The sequence below is a fragment of the Mya arenaria genome, chromosome 15, assembly GCF_026914265.1.
Source record: "Mya arenaria isolate MELC-2E11 chromosome 15, ASM2691426v1".
NCBI classification, from domain to species: domain Eukaryota; kingdom Metazoa; phylum Mollusca; class Bivalvia; order Myida; family Myidae; genus Mya; species Mya arenaria.
The window spans coordinates 24320405-24339700 of record NC_069136.1 but is presented as its reverse complement, the minus strand read 5'-3'; the positions used below and the strand labels follow the sequence as shown (position 1 = coordinate 24339700).

Genomic DNA, 19296 nt, shown 5'->3' with positions numbered 1-19296 from the left:
TTCAATACAGTAACAAAGTCGACTTAATTTTAAATATTTGACAAAACAGTGATTTATGAATATTCTAAGAGCCTTGTTCTTGTTCTTTGCATAGCACTTTGACTTGTGTAATTACTGCCTATTATTTAATATGTCATCCAAAGAAACCCTTCATTTTTCTTTATTTTTTTGTATTTATTTAAGATTTGTTTTTAATAAATCCACATTCCTGTTCAATATATAAAATCCATCTTTTTCTATAAAACACTGCACTTTTTTTAAAACAATGGCTTGCTCAATTTTTCAGATTTTACAGATTCACAATATAGACAAAGTTCTCGTTTATTATATATCAGTAGTACCTGTATCTTAGATTCATATCACTGTTTCCCATTTCCCTAATTTTCAGACTAATATCTCCGTTAAAATTACATGTTCCCTATATTTCAGACAGTATTACAGTTTTACGTTTTCCCTATATTTTAGACTGATATCACTGTTTCACATTTCCCCATGTTTCAGACTGTCATCACCGTGTATTACATTTTCCAAATCTTTCAGACGGTTATTACTGTATTACTTTTGCCCAATATTTCAGACTGTCATAAATGTATTACATGTGCCCAATATTTCAGACTGTCATCACTGTATTACATGTTCCCAATATTTCAGACTGTTATCACTGTATTACATGTTCCCAATATTTCAGACTGTCATAAATGTATTACATATTCCCAATATTTCAGACTGTTATCAATGTATAACATATTCCCAATATTTCAGACTGTCATCACTGTATTACATGTTCCCAATATTTCAGACTGTCATCACTGTATTACATGTTCCCAATATTTCAGACTGTCATCACTGTATTACATATTCCCAATATTTCAGACTGTTATCAATGTATATCACTGTATTACATGTTCCCAATATTTCAGACTGTCATCACTGTATTACATATTCCCAATATTTCAGACTGTCATCACTGTATTACATATTCCCAATATTTCAGACTGTCATCACTGTATTACATATTCCCAATATTTCAGACTGTTATCACTGTATTACATATTCCCAATATTTTAGACTGGTATCACTGTGCTACATTTTCTTAATATTTCAGTCTGTTTTTATTGTGTTACATTTTCCCAATATTTCAGACTTTTGTCACTGTATTACATTTCCCCTATATTTCAGACAGTTATCACTGGTTTTCCTTTTTCCCAATATTTCAGACTGGTATCACAGTGTGTATAAATTGCACACTGATAAAACGTGATAAATTGCGTCATAAATGCTACGTCGGAAAGCAATATTTTGATTGGAAAAAATACTTTAAACAAAGATAACTTCACTATTTCTTCACCATTTTAAATGAAACATAGCGTAGTCTACGCCGCTTACGGAGCCCCACCTTCGGTCTTTTACCAGAATTTGATTGAGAGTTTAGTTTTATAAAACACTTCGACAAACCTTTTTTACAATACGGCCGTCTGACGGTGCACTGTCAAAACATTATTTTGGAAACATCTTTGTCGAAGTGTATGATGAAACTAATGACCTCATCAAATTTCGGTAATAAAACGAAATGCGGGGCTCTTTTAGCGGCATAGACTGTCCTTTGTTTCATTTAAAATGGTGCTGTAAATGAAAAGTTATCTTTGATTTAAGTCTTCAATTTTAATCATTTTATTTGCCTTCCGACGTAGCATATATGACGTCATTTATCACGTGGTATACACACTGTATCATTTGTTTCCTATATTTCAGACTAGTAGCATATGTTCCCGATATTTCAGAATGGTACTCCATTTCCCTATATTTCAGACTGCTATCACATTTCCCTATATTTCAGACTGCTATCACATTTCCCTATATTTCAGACCTGTATCACATTTCCCTATACTTCAGACTTCTATCACATTTCCCTTTATGTCAGACTGCTATCACATTCCCCTTTACTTCAGACAGACTGCTATCACATTTCCCTATATTTCAGACTGGTATCACCTTTCCCTATATTTCAGACTGGTATCCAGTTTTCCGTTCATGTCATATATGGGCATCTTGTACGAGGTCGGGGAAATATTTGGTATCGTCAGGGATATGCTGCTCCTTAACCCGCGAGAAACCCTTTCAGTAAAACAGTAAGCTATTTTATGAATAGGATAATTTTATTATAACGCAGTTTATGCTCAAAACGAGGCTACGCCTGTAAACTTACGTTCTTTATTGAAACAGGGTCCACAATGATTCATTTTAGAAATTACTCTGCCTTATATATGTATACTCATTGTTTTTGCGTTTCTTTATAGTTATTCATATCAATGTATGCATTTCAGGTCGCAGATCGAGTTATTCTGGACGGACTGTACGCCGTTTATATTTGTGTTCGAAAACAGCAACCATTTGTGAGTCATTTTGTACCAGTTGAATGTATTTTTTCCGATAATGGTTAAATTTTCAGTTAATGAGCTAAAATTCTCCTTTTTGGAACGCAGTATTCAGGGTTTTCAAGGAAACCACGGTCTCAAAAGGATTCTAGGAAGAAACGCATAGGGGGAGTGGGGATTGCTTTGCGAGGGTTGTGTATGTGTGGGGGGATTTTTTTATGGAATATGATTTAGCGGTGTATATCCATTCTCGTATCCCAGAGCAATGGTGCTATGCGTTAGATTTATCAATATCAAACCGCTTATGAATGATAATGCATACTAGTATATCGAACACGCTGGGCCTTAAGATTGTTTAAGCTTGCTCATGTTCATCACGTTATTATAATCATCTGAACGTAACGCTAACGTAGCATCAACGTAACGCTTTTCATCGGTTTTGTATTTCAGGCTTTTGTCCTCAAATGAAACGCCAGTATATATACAGGCGCTCCTAGATCTGGTTCCGGTTGTGATTCAGGTCGGAATGTGTATGTACACGGCACCGGAAGCGCAACTACGAGGGTTTGACTGCTTCGCTGAGACCTGTATCAGGCTCTCAAAGGCGCTTGTCGAACCAAGCAGCTTTCTAAATCAGGCGTATGTATACTTATAAGATATCTGCATTTGTAAACGTATAGGTTTCAACATAATATTTGTGCCTAAGGTGGATACTCTTATTAGATGCACATTCGGATTAATAAGATTTCTCGAAATCTTTCTAAATCTGTGAATTCCCGCACTTAAAGTTTTTAATTTAGGTTTTAGCAAACTGTTGTTTCGATATCCTAGATTTTCCAAATACTTTTGTTGAAAAACAAACAAACACACAATTCATGCATAAAGTTCGACTTTAATTCTAGGATAAAAAATGTTGCTTATCAATATGGAATGACAATCAGATAACTTTTATTATTTGTCATGTTTTAACTCGTCTGTTTTTTTCGAACAAAAAGTCGAGGTATTTTTATATCCTTACTGTCATCGTAGCGGGCGACGTTGTTGTCTTGCATTCACTTTTAACCTTAGCCATAAAACCGTTTTAGATTTTCTGGTCAAACTTGGTACATATGTTACCCGAGATAATACAAACATACACGTATTACAAGACTCGGGTTGTAATAATTGTCGAGTAATGCACCTTGTTCAACTGAAAACACAACAACAACAACAACGACATCATCATCGGTAGCAACAACAACGGTTAAAACTACAATAGACGAGGTTTGCATTCTCTCCGTGACTCTCTTGTAATATATTCTTTATGTTTCAACAGAGAGAAGATGGAGCCAGTCATCGTGCCATTTCTACGACAGTGGATCATATTTGCCCTGGAGCTCGTCCAAAATGGGGTCAAAGTCAGGTACTGCGATATGTAATGTTTTTTGGAAAAAATGTTAAACAGTTCCCATCTGGAATAATTTTCTACGAACTGCACTATAATAAATTATGTTTAACACGTTCTATATCTAGAATTCTGTTTAAAGTTAAAGTTAATACCTCAGTGGTAGAGTTTCCACTTCGGAGAGCGGGACGCCGATGGTTCAATCCTCGACCGCAGCATACCACAGACGTGTATTAAAATAGTTCCATTTGCTCAGCTAAATCGCCTTATGCTCGGCTTAAGTTTTCACTCATTTATTTTTACGACTGTGAAGAGAGTTTCATAGACTTACACTAAGTCACTCTCTTTGACGCGAGAGTTTGGTCTTGATTTTTTTGGGGGGAAAGCGGAGAGCTTGGAGAAAACCCACCTGTCCGGCTTGGTAATCACCAACCAAACTCTCATGCGCTCATGCCAGGAATCGAACTCTTGACGCCTTGGTGAAAAGAGAGTTCGCTATCCACTGCGCCAATCATACAGCCATGTATTTAATTCTTTTCTGTAAGAGATAAGGTAACTACTTAGAAAAATACCTTATACATTGTAGTACAAGACTGAACATTATAACAAAGCCATCTTTAATTACTATCTTCTAATTGTATACTTGGAAAATATGAATAATCCTGTAATTGATTTATTTTCAACCATTCCCAGAACGGATATGACAATGAAGCCTCCACTGTCCTCTCGTCTCTCTGAGCAGCTCACTTCCGCTCGACAAGAACGCAACTTCCGGTCCTCAGACCATATGGAAAACACTGTGCCAAAAACTCTCAATGTGCTGTCTCTGTCAAACGACTCGTACGTATAAATGTGCTCAAAAATATGGCTTCACATTAGTTTTGACAAAATTGCCACAAACCATACTAACAAGTATTCATTAAGCTGTACGCAATTTCTGCTTGAGCGGGATTGCTTTAGTTTAGCTGTATTCTTTAAGGCTGTAAATTTGCTATTGTTATGCAAGAGAATCTGTGAATGCGGAACTCCTCGGCCATTTTCCATCGAAAATAACCTCAGATGTATGCCGGTACATCAGTAGAAGTAGTTCATAAATTTTCAAATTATAGTATGAATGAACGGTAGTGTTTTAACGTGTATTTTGTAAATCTAAGTTTAAATTGATTGTCGTTGGAATGTATTATTGCAAAAATAATTAAGATTCCCATGAGTAAAGTCATCGAATTTAAATACTTAATTGAAATTACTGCGGGATCTACTTGCAGTGTAGTTGAATTAAACATTCCCTCCATATACATCCGAAGTTGCTTCCGAAGGAAAATGGCCGAGGTGCTCCGAAAGAGAATCTTTATACCTAGAACACAGCACAATTTATTACATATGTTGTTCATTGTTAATGTTAATTACAAAATGATAACATTAAGACATATGATTTATTGCCCCTAGAACCGTTTTCCAAAGAAAGTACAAATATATGTGCTTTCAGGTCCCTTCCAGATGAAGTTGCGGAGTCGACCCTGGCGCCCCTAAAGGTTCGCAATTCTTGCCGAGTGCGCGCCTCGTGTCAGCCGTTTCGCTGGATAGACGTGGCGCGAACACGTGTTTCGCCATGCCCCAATGAAATGAGGAAAGTAGTCATAGAGGAAATAAGTTTAAAGGTATTTTAGGCATGAACTTACAGAAGCGTAGCTTTAATCTGGAATTTTAACTCGTCTGTTGTTGTTGTTTCTTTAGAAGAAAAAGAAATCCAGGTATTAAAGCTACACTCTCAAAGATTGATACTTGGGCCATTTTTTATGTCTCAGAATCAGCTTATTTTGACATCAATGACTTCACTTCAGCCATGTTATATAATAATCACAATAAAACAGGTCTAAATTGTTTGTAGAACTGCCGAAATGTTCGTGTTTTTTTATCTTAAAACGTTTGTAACGTTTTTAGCCGTTAAACATCAATTTTCGAACGTTTAAATAAATTATGAAAAACTGATCTTTTGTCAGAAGGCTTATATCACTGGTTTCTACACATTGATGCAAAAATGTCTCGTTTCCAAGACAAATAATAAAACATTTGTCAAAATCTGTGAGTGTGCAGCTTTAAATAGCCATTGTGTTGCCGTCTTAGAAAACTTTGTCTGTGACCAACACTCAAAATCGTTTAATTAATTTAAATACAGCTTAGTGAATGCACTACAAGAGACAATACTTACATAAGTATGTTAGCAAGGCCATATCCGGATTTCTTTTCGAGTTATGTCCCTTGATTGAACGAAAAGAGACTAGCGTTTGCATTTGCTCAAAGGCGTTTAAATTCACAAACGTCTCTGATAGTAAGGAAAATCTTGTAAATTATACCATATAAAGTAATCGTCAATTAGATCACGGGAATTAAATTAAACTATCGATTTTGTAAATGTATTCTTTTCACACCATCCAGGAAAATCAGAAGATCATATCAGACATTTTCCTGTTACGCGGTAAACAGCCGGAAACTTGGAAAGGTATAAAGGTGCACTGTCCACTCACGAAGAGTTATGACGAGTTGAAACTGAAGCTGTTTGTCAAGGTCAAGGTTGGCGAGGAATGGCGACCATTGGATGCACAGTATGATGTACGTAATTTGCAACGAATGTCCAGGGACCATGATTACGTACAGTCTCAAATCCAAGTATAGACTCAGACTCAGAAAAGCATTTTAATAAAGGAACAAAATCTGTTCCATTTCTTTAAGAAAAGTGTATGTTTATTATAATAAAACATTCAAATTTTAATATATTTCAGCAAATTGTACCATCATTGCTCTTTAAAAAGACAAATTACAATGAAATGAAGTTTTGCCATAATGATTCTTGAGTCTGAACTCAGACTTGAGACTGTACGTAATCACTGTAAGGTTTTCTTTGAACGTTAATTAAGAATACAACGTACACTTCCAGCCAATGAAATTGCAGATAGGCAATCATTAAGAATTCAACGTTTGCGGGCGTTTAAAGGTTCACCTACTGCCACTCATCCGATACGTGTACACTCTCTGCATCAGATTTTGCATTGACAGTGTGTCAGCTTATGCGGTTGTATTCTAATAATGATTTAGAAGGGCTCATTGGGTTGAAGCGTAGAACGTCATGAGAAAAACAATTTAATTTGAGTGGCGGTGACGATGTTACAAAATATGAAACTGTGAACTCACTTGACAACAGTTTTTTTTTCAATCATTTACATATGCACTCGATATTAGATTGACGCTTTTAAAAACCTGTTGATATTACACATAATTTGACGACGTAACACGCAAAAAGTAGTCCATACGGACAACAAGCATGGTCTCGCAGCCCTTTCTACTAACTTTGACTGATTAGGGAATTGAAGCACACCATATCTTTGACTATTTTAAACTCAACTATTAAGTGTAATTCAGGGGCGGGTCCAGGTCCAGGGTTGAACGTTATAGGGGGCATAACTTAGGTACCCAACCTTTGATATTCGCCCCTCACTCAAAACCGAAATTTAAAATGCTTTCATGAGGATTTTCGAGTACTCCTAACGGTTTAAGAACACTTCATAAAACATCATTTTTTATTGATGTTTTGTCAGCTGTCTTATATAACTGGTTTCCATGTAATTTCGCAAAAATTGGCTGGTTCCAAGACAAAAAATAAAAAAAAGTTGTCAAAACGTTCAATCTGTGAGAGTGCAGCTTTAAGCGATTTTTATTATTTTTCTCCGATATTGACATAAAAAGTAAACTTTCACCATTTAAGAGGCGTGGCTCGCGCCGGGAATTGATTAGTGGTAAACAATGTTAACTAAGTGTTAATGTACCTAGGTAACTTGAATCTACATTTAGTTTTTAGCATCTTTCTATGAAGCTTATATGATCTCTTGCGACTATTAAAAATTCCGCTTGCTTTTTTCAAAACTAGGTTTAACTGATTATGTACATGTATTGCAGAAGCGGTTTGGCAAAGGCAACTTCCTTGTGTTCAGCGGTTGTAGAATGGAAGCTTTTGTTGCCATAGAAGAACGCCCGATGACGTCACGGCAGGTCGGACCAGAAGGAGGTCGACTTATGACGACATATAATAACAACATCGAGGCTGTTGTTCCACCAGGGACAAATTCTAAACAGCATCGAGTCACAATGATGGTTAGTTATTTAAATATGAGAGTTTTGTCTGAATTAACATGACAGTAATTGCTATCAAATATTTTTGGATATTCATTATCACTAAATGGTCAAACGCAATGCATATTTTGGTTTTTCTGTGGCACGCAATGGGCAAATTTTATACATGTACTAGTTTTGGTCATTCACTGGAACATAATTGGCAAAAATGTCACTTAGTTTAGTTATTCAATGGCACGCAATGGGCGAATGTTATACTTATTTTGGGTTTTCATTGAAACGCAATGGGCGAATGTTATACTTATTTTGGGTTTTCATTGAAACGCAATTGGCTAATGTTATACTTATTTTGGGTTTTCATTGAAACGCAATGGGCTAATGTTATACTTATTTTGGGTTTTCATTGAAACGCAATGGGCTAATGTTATACTTATTTTGGGTTTCCATTGACACGCAATGGGCCAATGTTATACTTATTTTGGGTTTCCATTGACACGCAATGGGCGAATGTTATACTTATTTTGGGTTTTCAATGGCACGCAATGGGCGAATGTTATACTTATTTTGGGTTTTCATTGAAACGCAATGGGCCAATGTTATACTTATTTTGGGTTTTCATTGAAACGCAATGGGCGAATGTTATACTTATTTTGGGTTTTCAATGGCACGCAATGGGCCAATGTTATACTTATTTTGGGTTTTCATTGAAACGCAATGGGCCAATGTTATACTTATTTTGGGTTTTCATTGACACGCAATGGGCCAATGTTATACTTATTTTGGGTTTTCATTGACACGCAATGGGCCAATGTTATACTTATTTTGGGTTTTCATTGACACGCAATGGGCGAATGTTATACTTATTTTGGGTTTTCATTGACACGCAATGGGCCAATGTTATACTTATTTTGGGTTTTCATTGACACGCAATGGGCGAATGTTATACTTATTTTGGGTTTTCATTGACACGCAATGGGCGAATGTTATACTTATTTTGGGTTTTCATTGACACGCAATGGGCGAATGTTATACTTATTTTGGGTTTTCATTGGCACGCAATGGGCGAATGTTATACTTATTTTGGGTTTTCATTGACACGCAATGGGCGAATGTTATACTTATTTTGGGTTTTCATTGACACGCAATGGGCGAATGTTATACTTATTTTGGGTTTTCATTGAAACGCAATGGACTAATGGTATACTTTTTTGGGGATTTCATTGACACACTATCAGCTAATTTATGCTTATTTTGGTTATTCATTTTAAAATGCCGGCAAATAATGTATTATTTTGGTTATTCATTAGGTGCAACCCCTGGACGGACCACAGGAGCGTCAATACCGGGCATTTTGCCCTGAAGACTTCCGGCATATAACTTCCGCTTCTCCGGCCGTAGAGATAGACGGCGCACCAGTCGAGAGGAAAATCTCAATAAAAATCCCATTTAACGCCCTAGCTGACCAAAACACAAAAATATTGGTATGATATATGTTATTTTTTTTATATAAAATCGAAAATTAGCTTTGAACGCTTATTTAAATGGTATTTACATTTGTAAATGGTGTTTGAAAACATATTTGTTCATATATTAACGTATACACTTATTTTCCGCAAAATCAGTCATACATGTATATATTTCGGAAAAAAAAATATATTCACTTTTTTCATAGGTGATTAAGTTTTGTATTACAATTGAAATATATATGGTCTATGGCAATTTCAGTATAGGGATTACTGCCCGGCGTAATACACATACGAGTGTAATTAAAATACTAAGGTTTTTACAGATCAGAACAGTCGATGATTAAACCTAAATAAAAATGATTTCTTTACGGTTTCAGGTGCTAAAATACACAAACGAGAAGTTGGAGGTGGTTGACGGTGAGGGCCTTCTCCATCTCAGCAGCGACAACGTGTACACGGTGGATAACACGTCCAACGGCGGGTAGGTTATCGTCGATTGGTTATCTTTCGGTAGGGTTTAATTATTGCAATTAGCTTGTTCATAACAGTGACTTACAAACCTAAATATACTAGGATATATGAACGTTGCTATTGTTAAGTTAAGTAAATGAAACCCGATGTTAGTTGAAGACGTTTTGAAAAATCAATTAAAATGGAATATAAACCAGACTAACATTCCGGGTAAAACAGTTACAGTATGCAGTCAATACCGTGCGTATGAAAGAGTGTCAAATTGCATATGGCGGTTACACTTTTTGTCGTTTAGTAAATTCAAAAATTTCAAAATATTTTGCAAACATCTCAAAAAAAGTCTGAAATGAAAATCATCTTCTTTCAGAACAATGCTGGCATCGGTGGACTCACAGTCATACACGGCGGGCACGGAGGCGAACATACGGCGGGAGATGGAGGTCATACTGGGCAGGAAACAGCTCTGTAAACTGCTTTTGTTTGTGGAGAACCAGCAAACCGTACATCAGGCTGAAAACTTAAACGAGATTGTCCTCAACGTGGTCTGTACGGAGAAGTTTAGAGTACCCGAAGTGGTTAGGGATAAATCAAAAGTTGGAATGATAGAACTGCCAAAGAGTCAGTCACCTGATAGATTATTACAGCAAGCAGATGAGATTAAATTAGAAATCAAAGGCAGTGTGTCGCTCGACCCTGACATTCCCGAAGATGCTTACACTTTGACTTACTTGGAAGGGTCAGACAACTATGTCCGATTTCCGATCAGAATCGCTGACTGCAATGGCAGGATCACCTTCGTGTTAAGACTAGGAAGGGATAACTCAGTGCTACATACCTTCTTTTGCAATGTGCAGGACATATTGGCCCTGCTTGGTAAGTCGTTTGATCCAAACATAGTTAACGCCTCATAAATATGTTCGTGTAGTGATTGGTGATTACAGTAGATATGCACATATCGGTTTCATATGGCTAACATTTCTATTTTAACATTAAAGTTCACATCACCACCGCTTTTCATTTCCCATCCAGTTTTGCTTCTCACATGTTAGTTTAGTTACGAAGTTTGTAGTTCCTAAGCATGAAAACCATTCAATATTCTTCTATCTGACAATCGCTAAATAAAGTGTACAAAGTATCATATTTAACCTAATAAATATTATTACCAATAGAATGGTTTCCATGGACCCAGTAGTGATTAGACCTTTGTTCTAATGGTGTTATGTGAAATGCTAGTAACGGTTTGTTGCAGTTCAGGGGTATATAGCCCAGTCCCCTGTCCATTCTCCCGACCAAGACGACGAAGTCTTTCATTTCAGCGAAGGTATGCTTATCTGAATTTCGAATTCAATCAACTACCATTTGGACTGTATACTAACCCGGTAGTGTTTACTAAACTCATGTTTTTTCTCTAGCGTGTTGCGAAATTCAGTGTTGTCTTTATATGTCTTAATATGTCAATTAACTTAAACATGTATACTCTGATAATAGATGCTTAGATAACTGTTGTGCATTGCAATTTGAACAAATATATGTCTGTTTTGTCACCTTTTTCTCAATTTTTCACTTCTGTTGCGTTAGAATTTATTTCTTGTTTTCTTATACACCTTACAAATAGAACACATATTTAACGTACCCTTAAGATTATTTAATTACTATATAGTAATTCGTTTGAATTGCAAAGTACAAAGTTTAAAGCTTATTGTACAAAAGGCCTCCGGGCAAAAAAAAAAACACAATGGCATACGTGTATGTATAGTTCAAACGTGATGCATATTGGAAATGAAACGTAAAGATTTCAATACTTAACTTTCATAAACATGTTTTCTTTCATCGAATGCATAATATGTTAATATTTATACGTTCGTATAATCGGATTTTTTGTACAAGATATGAAAATATAAAATTATTATCTAAACATGTAGAAGGGTCTTCTCAAATTGCATGTATGTGCGTGTTCGGAGTAATTATTCAAGTTAGAAAAATACAATTGAGTACTCATTGAGTGTATGACTCGATGCCATCCTTACAAAACCTTTTTTTGCTGTTACGTAAACGACTCAGTAAAATCGGCCGTTTGCGGTGTTAATTAAATGTTTCCTTCTGTTTTCTACAAATTGGCCTTGGTAGCCAAAATGCGTATACTATAGTGAAAACTTTTTATAAAAAAACTTCTTAGAAATCCCTTCCATTCCTAAAAGTTGTGAGGTGGGTAACCGCAAGAATATTTTTTTTTCTAATTGTGGCCTTACCTGTTCAGTTTCAGCCAAAAATACGAAAGACACCAGTGAGGAAAAAGAGGTGGCGGTTGTAAAAGATGAGAAGAGTATGTGTCTATGTATCCCCGACTGTTGGTTGCTTTCAGGGTACATCATTTCACAATAGCTAATGTAAATAGATTCTACAAGAACTATTCTTCATGGAAACTGTTCTACTGAAAGTACTCATTTGATATTTAATCTCTCCTTATGCAACTATTTCAATTTTCAATTTCAATTGGGGGCCAATTGAATAACTTACAGTTGCACAACCACTTATTTTTTTGTAAGAACATTCTAATATTCATTAAGTTTTAAGTTTTCTTAATTAGATTGTGTATACTTCCATCTCAGTGAGCCAACCACTTTTTATATCTACCGCTACATTTCATTAAAATCAATAACGAGTGACTGCCGAATAAAATAAATGTATTGGAAAATTTGAGAAATACTGCCATCTCATTGGAAGAAATATGTATTGTTCATCACTGACTCAGCTTAGTGTTTGGGCTAATAAGTTGTCTTTTGGCCCGGTCTATGTTAAATCTATCGATTCATCTGATTTATCAAATAAAATTTACGGCAGGTTAAAAAAAGAAATGCCATCCTATTCGACAAAATATGAATTCGAACACTCATGGATATTCGCAGACTACTATGTAGAAATCAAAATTCATTTTAGAATGATTATGGGTAAAATATTACAAATATTTCACGAACAGTGCATGTTATCTCTATGTGAACTGGTACCCTGAAAGTATAGATATTAGAACCTGTATCACGATTTTACTTTATGACGTCCACGTTCTTATTTATCTTTCAGAGTTTTGTAATTGTGTTTGTGTGTAGATAATTTAGTCACGCTTGTGAGTTGCATTACACAGCTTTGTTTTATTACTACTAGTGTTTTAACAAACTACACGTGTATTTATAATCCAGTGTGTTGAAGTATATAGGATTTAGCAGTTTGGACGAATACGCGACTTTAAGTCATTGCGTGAAAATCCTAGATTGTTTAAATCTTAGACAGAGGGTCCCAGATTGTTTAAATCTTAGACAGAGGGTCACAGATTGTTTAAATCTTAGTCAGAGGGTCCCAGATTGTTTAAATCTTAGACACTGGGTTTAAACCTTAGTCAGAGGGTCACAGATTGTTTAAATCTTAGTCAGAGGGTCACAGATTGTTTAAATCTTAGACAGAGGGTCCCAGATTGTTTAAATCTTAGTCAGAGGGTCACAGATTGTTTAAATCTTAGACAGAGGGTCCCAGATTGTTTAAACCTTAGACAGAGGGTCCCAGATTGTTTAAATCTTAGACAGAGGGTCACAGATTGTTTAAATCTTAGATAGAGGGTCCCAGATTGTTTAAATCTTAGACAGAGGGTCACAGATTGTTTAAATCTTAGTCAGAGGGTCACATATTGTTTAAACAGGGTCCCAGATTGTTTAAACCTTAGTCAGAGGGTCACAGATTGTTTAAATCTTAGTCAGAGGGTCACAGATTGTTTAAATCTTAGTCAGAGGGTCACAGATTGTTTTAATCTTAGTCAGAGGGTCACAGATTGTTTAAATCTTAGATAGAGGGTCCCAGATTGTTTAAACCTTAGACAGAGGGTCCCAGATTGTTTAAACCTTAGTCAGAGGGTGCCAGATTATTTAAACCTTAGTCAGAGGGTCACAGATTGTTTAAACCTTAGTCAGAGGGTGCCAGATTATTTAAACCTTAGATAGAGGGTCCCAGATTGTTTAAATCTTAGTCAGAGGGTCACAGATTGTTGAAATCTTAGTCAGAGGGTCCCAGATTGTTTAAATCTTAGATAGAGGGTCACAGATTGTTTAAATCTTAGTCAGAGGGTCCCAGATTGTTTAAACCTTAGTCAGAGGGTCACAGATTGTTTAAATCTTAGTCAGGGGGTCCCAGATTGTTTAAATCTTAGATAGAGGGTCCCAGATTGTTTAAACCTTAGTCAGAGGGTCACAGATTGTTTAAATCTTAGACAGAAAGTCTAGGCGTGTTTCAATCGTTGTCAGAAAGTTTCAGTTTGTTTAAATCTTAAAAAGTTCTAGCTTGTATAAAATCGTTTTCAGAAAGTCCATGATTGTTTAAAACTAGGTCAAAAAGTCCCGGATTGTTTAACTCTGTCAGCACCCCAGTTAAGTGATCATGCCTCTGATAAATTCTGTCCAAATTTGGCGATTGTTCAGTTAAAAAGCAATTATTAGCATGTTCGTTACTGGTACCCTTGGCAAGTACGATGTCACGTTTGTTGTAGAAAACTTGAATCCAAGCTTGAAAATAGATCCATATACATAACACTAAAATGTCAGTGAGGTTGTTGACAAGTTTAAACGCAATTAATGCTTTGTACAATTTAGATATATGCATTTTTAGCCAGCAGAAACAATTCTCTCAAAAGTGTTTTGTAAATATATATATATATATATATATATATACTAACAATAAATACCCGGACATTAATATTTAGGTACTAGGCAAGTAGAATGCGAACTATATTTCATTAACTTTAAGTATTAGTCTTGCAATTTATATCAGCTAAGATTTTGTTTCCAAGTAATAATTATTCTTTATTTTTGGTCTTCTAAACGATTAATTTGGCTGACCGATGCCCTTCAAATTAATAATGATAAACACTAATAATATAACTATCTTAGTGCGTAGCGCGAAATGTCTCTATACTAGCCATTTTAGGTGCTCGAACCGCTGGAAAAACCCACTTAATAAAACCAATGAACGATTTTATTGAACTTCAGCGATCGTTTATGCCGACAGTTTTTTAAACCAATAAATCAGAATCGGTTCGAGACAAGAGCTACAGTTTGTTTTGTTTTTTGTTGTTGTTTTTTTTCCACAAAATTGAAATATACGGTAAACCTAGGACTATATATATATAACCAACACTATCTGTATATGATAATAAAAAAATATAAAAAATAGTAAGATTTCGAAGGCCTACCCGTTGTGTTTCAGAATAAAATGAAAATGCTTTCATTTGTATTTGATTATTGAAGATTATTTTCATTGTACTAGGTTTTATTTCGCGATTTGTCTAATTTTCCAGGTTTTAAATAAGCGACGTAATAATTTCATATATTGGCTCGCGAAATTCAGAAACTTTACAGAAATTATAAACTATACAGTTGTTAGTAATTCCGTGGTGCGGTATGTAAGAATTAAGATTAATGCAACAATGTGTTTGACGTTTCTCGGATTTTCATGCGTTTTGCAACAGATTTTTACGCTTATACGTTTTAAATAGCGACTGTTAACAACATTTTTCTTTTTCTCTTCTTATACTTTTCCTTATAACTGAACATAATTTACAAATGTATTTGTCATTTATTTCAACGGATATAATTATAAACATGTACACGTATTGTCACACATATTACACAAAATTCTATTTTGAACAGATTTTGTTGGGGGTTGGGGATAACCACAGAGCTTGTACTTGGATCATTTCAGTTCCAGTAGCGTATTTTCACAATGTGAACATTTACTTTTATGATTATGAGTATCATAATATCAATGGTTTCAGGGTTAACGCCTCTCTCCCGTGAGTCCACTTCATCTGAGCTCATCGAAGAAGACCCGTCACTGGCGCTCGACCAGATGCGAGAGGGTATGGTATCATTTTCAATAACTCAATTAATTCAATAATTTTCAATATAACAATAATTCAGTGTTACATATCAGGTACTGTTCAATGTTATATTTTAGTATGGAATACTTTCAATGTAACATTAGAGTGTAGCCAACTTTTCAATGTTACATGCGAGTGTAGACAAATTTTCAATGTTACATTTGAGTATGGACTACTTTTCAATGTGCCATTCGAGTGTGGACTATTTTTCAATGTTAAATTGTAGTTTGGACTATTTTTAAATGTCACATTCAAGTATGGACTACTTTTCAATGAAACATTCGATTTTGGACTCTTTCAATGTAACATTCGAGTGTAGACTACTTGTCAATGATACATTCGAGTGTGAACTACTTTTCAATGTAACATTCGAGTGTGGGCTACTTTTCAATGTAACATTCGAGTGTGGATTACTTTTCAATGTAACATTCGAGTGTGGATTAATTTTCAGTGTCACATTCCAGTATCGCCTACTTTTCAATGTAACATTCGAGTTTGAATTATTTTTCAATGTAATATTCGAGTGTGGACTAATTTTCAACATTCGAGTGTAGACTAGCGTAGCGGAGTGAGCGTAACAAAAGTGCCATTTTTAATCACTAATTATGACTTCAGATCATATTAAAATACAACCTCATTAGCTGACACATTGTCAACTCAGGAATTGTGTATCGGATGAGTAGCAGAAGGCGGAAGTTGAAATTCTTAATGATCAAGCATAGTTTTAATGATTGTCTGCAATTTTATTGGCTGAAAATTAAGTTTGTTATCTAAACGTCTTTAGGTTTAAAGTTGTATTTAAAAATATCTGGTTAAATAAAGCGATATCTTTATATTCATAGGTATAGGTAGTTTTTTTTTGTTTTTGCAGCAATACTCGAGTGCTTACGTTTATAATTTACTAATTTACACCACCTTTTTAGCGTCCCTGAAGATCCTCAACAGAAACAGCCTGGTCAATCTGGCCAAGCAAGTGAAAAACGACGAGAGCCATCTGCTGGGGGTCTGTTTGGGGCTGAAACCGGAAAAGCTATCCAACATCTACCGGACGTACCGACACAGCGCGTCCCTCGCCTCCTTCTACGTGCTGTATGAGTGGCGGGGACGCACGACACAGGCGGACCTTGCTGACAGGCTCATTCAGGTTCGTGGGTGATTCAAAAATGAGTAAACATTTCAAATATATACTCATTCGAACAGGAGACTTGACTCATTAAAGGGTCAACATTATTTGTTAAAATAGTTTGGTTTGTGGTCACCAAGCCGGACAAGTGGGTTTTCCCTGGGAACTCCGGTGTCCCCCCACAACACAAAACCACACTCACGCAAAACATCGTGCCAACGAGAGTGATTAATATAATGTTGTAATAACTTGTTTCACAATCGTTGTACAATAAATAAGTTTAAACTAAACTATTTCCTGAACTTACATTTCATTAACAAATGCAATCAGACTGGATATTTTGCTTCAACCGTTTTAGGCTCTCAAAGACATCGGTCGTCGAGATTTGGCTCAAATCTTGACGGACGTCCGCCAAAGCAACCGCGGCCTGTCCGCTGAAGACTTCGAGCATCTACGGACAGACATCCGCCGGAAGTCACACAACACACGCCGCAGCTGAATTAGAGCTCCTTTGCATGCTACACACATGCCGGAAGTCGCACAGCACGCATCGCAGCTGATTGGGAGCACCACCTGTAAGCTGAAACCTGATGAAAGTCGCAGCAGCGCCGCAGCTATTAAACCTGTTTGGCTAAAAAGTTGCAATATTTCACTTACTTTTTTCTTGCAAATAGGAGCTTATATTTCATTGTTAAAGAATGCTTTATACAATGTATACGAAATTTGTGCCAAAGATTTTGTTATAAAAAAAATCTGCAAAACCGTACTCAATGGTGCAAAACATTTCACACGTTAAACAGAAGATGTATATGCATATGAGTGATCTCGAAATTATCTACAGTCGAACTCCATTGGCTCAAACTCCCAGTGATTGGCGAAAATACCTCGAGCCTCGGAAAATTCGAGCCACACGGTAAATTTAACTTTCAGTATTAAGAAATCGGTCCTTATCATGTAGATCGAGCCAACGAGGGACTCGAGCCAAGCGAGTTCGAGCCAACGGGGTTTGACTGTAAATATGTGTATTCTAGATTGAAAGAAGTATAGAAGAAATGGTACGTTATTGAATAAATAGTTGTTTGAAAATGTCCATAATTACCTAATTTTGTTATTGATTATATGTTATCATATTTCGACAATATACAAGAATTATCATAACCGAGTATGCTGAAAATGCATACAGGGGTAGCAATTTATGACAGTATTTATAATGTTATCGTTCTTTTGTTCCTGAAATTTTGGCATGTTATATAATGTTCATATAAAATAATTAAGTGTATATATTTTTATTTTTTGATAAACAGGTACTATAATTTTATAAGAAAAGTAAACAATTTGTTTGATTAAACATTCAGTTATTTTATTTAACCCGTACGGTATCTGTTCATAAATGTCCCACGTAAATAATGTTCCCATATCTCATGGAAATTTCAATAAAATAATGTTTGAATGCCCTTTTAAAAGTATGCATGGTCATACACTTTATGCAATTGTCAGGCCGGAGTTTTCTCGAAAATGCTTTAGTATTTACTAAACTCAGGATACTGTAGTGGACATACACGTGCTTGTTATAGAGCCAAGCAGACATCGCGGGAGTGGTCTTGTGGTTGTGTAATCGATTTTCATCCGATTGATTCTCCCTGTTTCCGTTGCACAGCATTTGGAACTCCTTGGCCATTTTTATCGAAAACATCCTCGGATGTATGCCGGTACATCAGTTAAAGTAGTTCGTATTTTTTTTAATTATTCATTCATTAATTAAAAGTAGTGTGTTAGAGTTGTATTTATTGATCTAAGTTGAAATTGATTGCCAGTGACGTGTATTATTGCAAACATAATTAATATTCCCAAGAGTTAAGTCATAACATTTAACTGCTAAATAAAATTACTACGCGATTTACTTGCGTACCGCTTTTTGAGTATGTAAACTGTCCTGATACATCCGAGGTTGTTTTCGATAAAAATGACCGAGGAGTTCCAAATGGAAGCACAGTTGTTAAGTGTCCGCCTACGGAGCGGGAGGTCGTGCTTCACACCGAGCACGTAAAAGAACCAAGGAGTCTGTGAAATAAGAGCTAGGATACCGCACCCGGATTTTATTGTATCCAACCTCTGTCGCTTCCGCGTGCTGCCCCTTCACCATAACAAAGTACCCCGATGGAAATAAGTACTTGCACTTATCCCGGGTAAAATCTCCGCCAAATGCCCCTGCAACACCGGGCCATAGCAGGTAAGGCCCATACCCATTGTTTTCGGCGCGAAAACAAAACCACCGCACTCACTTAGCACTGCGTGGCCACCTCAAAGGTAAAAACATGGCACATTTCCCCCCGCAATCCTCGGTATACCTCCGAACCTGGGGGAGCCGTGTTTACAATTGAATGATGCATTACATACACAAATACATTCTTAACAAAAAGGCTGCACAATGAACT

General features: G+C 36.0%; 1 protein-coding gene across 5 annotated transcripts in view; it reads left to right on the top strand.

The window, feature by feature from the left end:
* The window catches only part of LOC128219927 (uncharacterized), a 28628-nt gene extending 10425 nt beyond the window's left edge, over positions 1-18203 (top strand). For 2 of the 5 annotated variants that reach the window (XM_052928107.1, XM_052928108.1), the window contains exons 4-19: positions 2010-2129; positions 2325-2393; positions 2826-3014; positions 3691-3777; positions 4453-4599; positions 5246-5417; positions 6196-6369; positions 7711-7905; positions 9192-9365; positions 9728-9831; positions 10189-10694; positions 11071-11142; positions 12079-12144; positions 15634-15717; positions 16662-16882; positions 17220-18203. In XM_052928107.1, coding sequence (XP_052784067.1) covers positions 2010-2129; positions 2325-2393; positions 2826-3014; positions 3691-3777; positions 4453-4599; positions 5246-5417; positions 6196-6369; positions 7711-7905; positions 9192-9365; positions 9728-9831; positions 10189-10694; positions 11071-11142; positions 12079-12144; positions 15634-15717; positions 16662-16882; positions 17220-17360 — 2521 coding nt within the window. In that variant the 3' untranslated portion in view covers positions 17361-18203. The remainder of the gene's footprint in view (positions 1-2009; positions 2130-2324; positions 2394-2825; positions 3015-3690; positions 3778-4452; positions 4600-5245; positions 5418-6195; positions 6370-7710; positions 7906-9191; positions 9366-9727; positions 9832-10188; positions 10695-11070; positions 11143-12078; positions 12145-15633; positions 15718-16661; positions 16883-17219) is intronic. The other 3 variants (XM_052928110.1, XM_052928109.1, XM_052928111.1) reach the window with 3 other exon arrangements.
* Positions 18204-19296: the final 1093 nt, after the last annotated feature.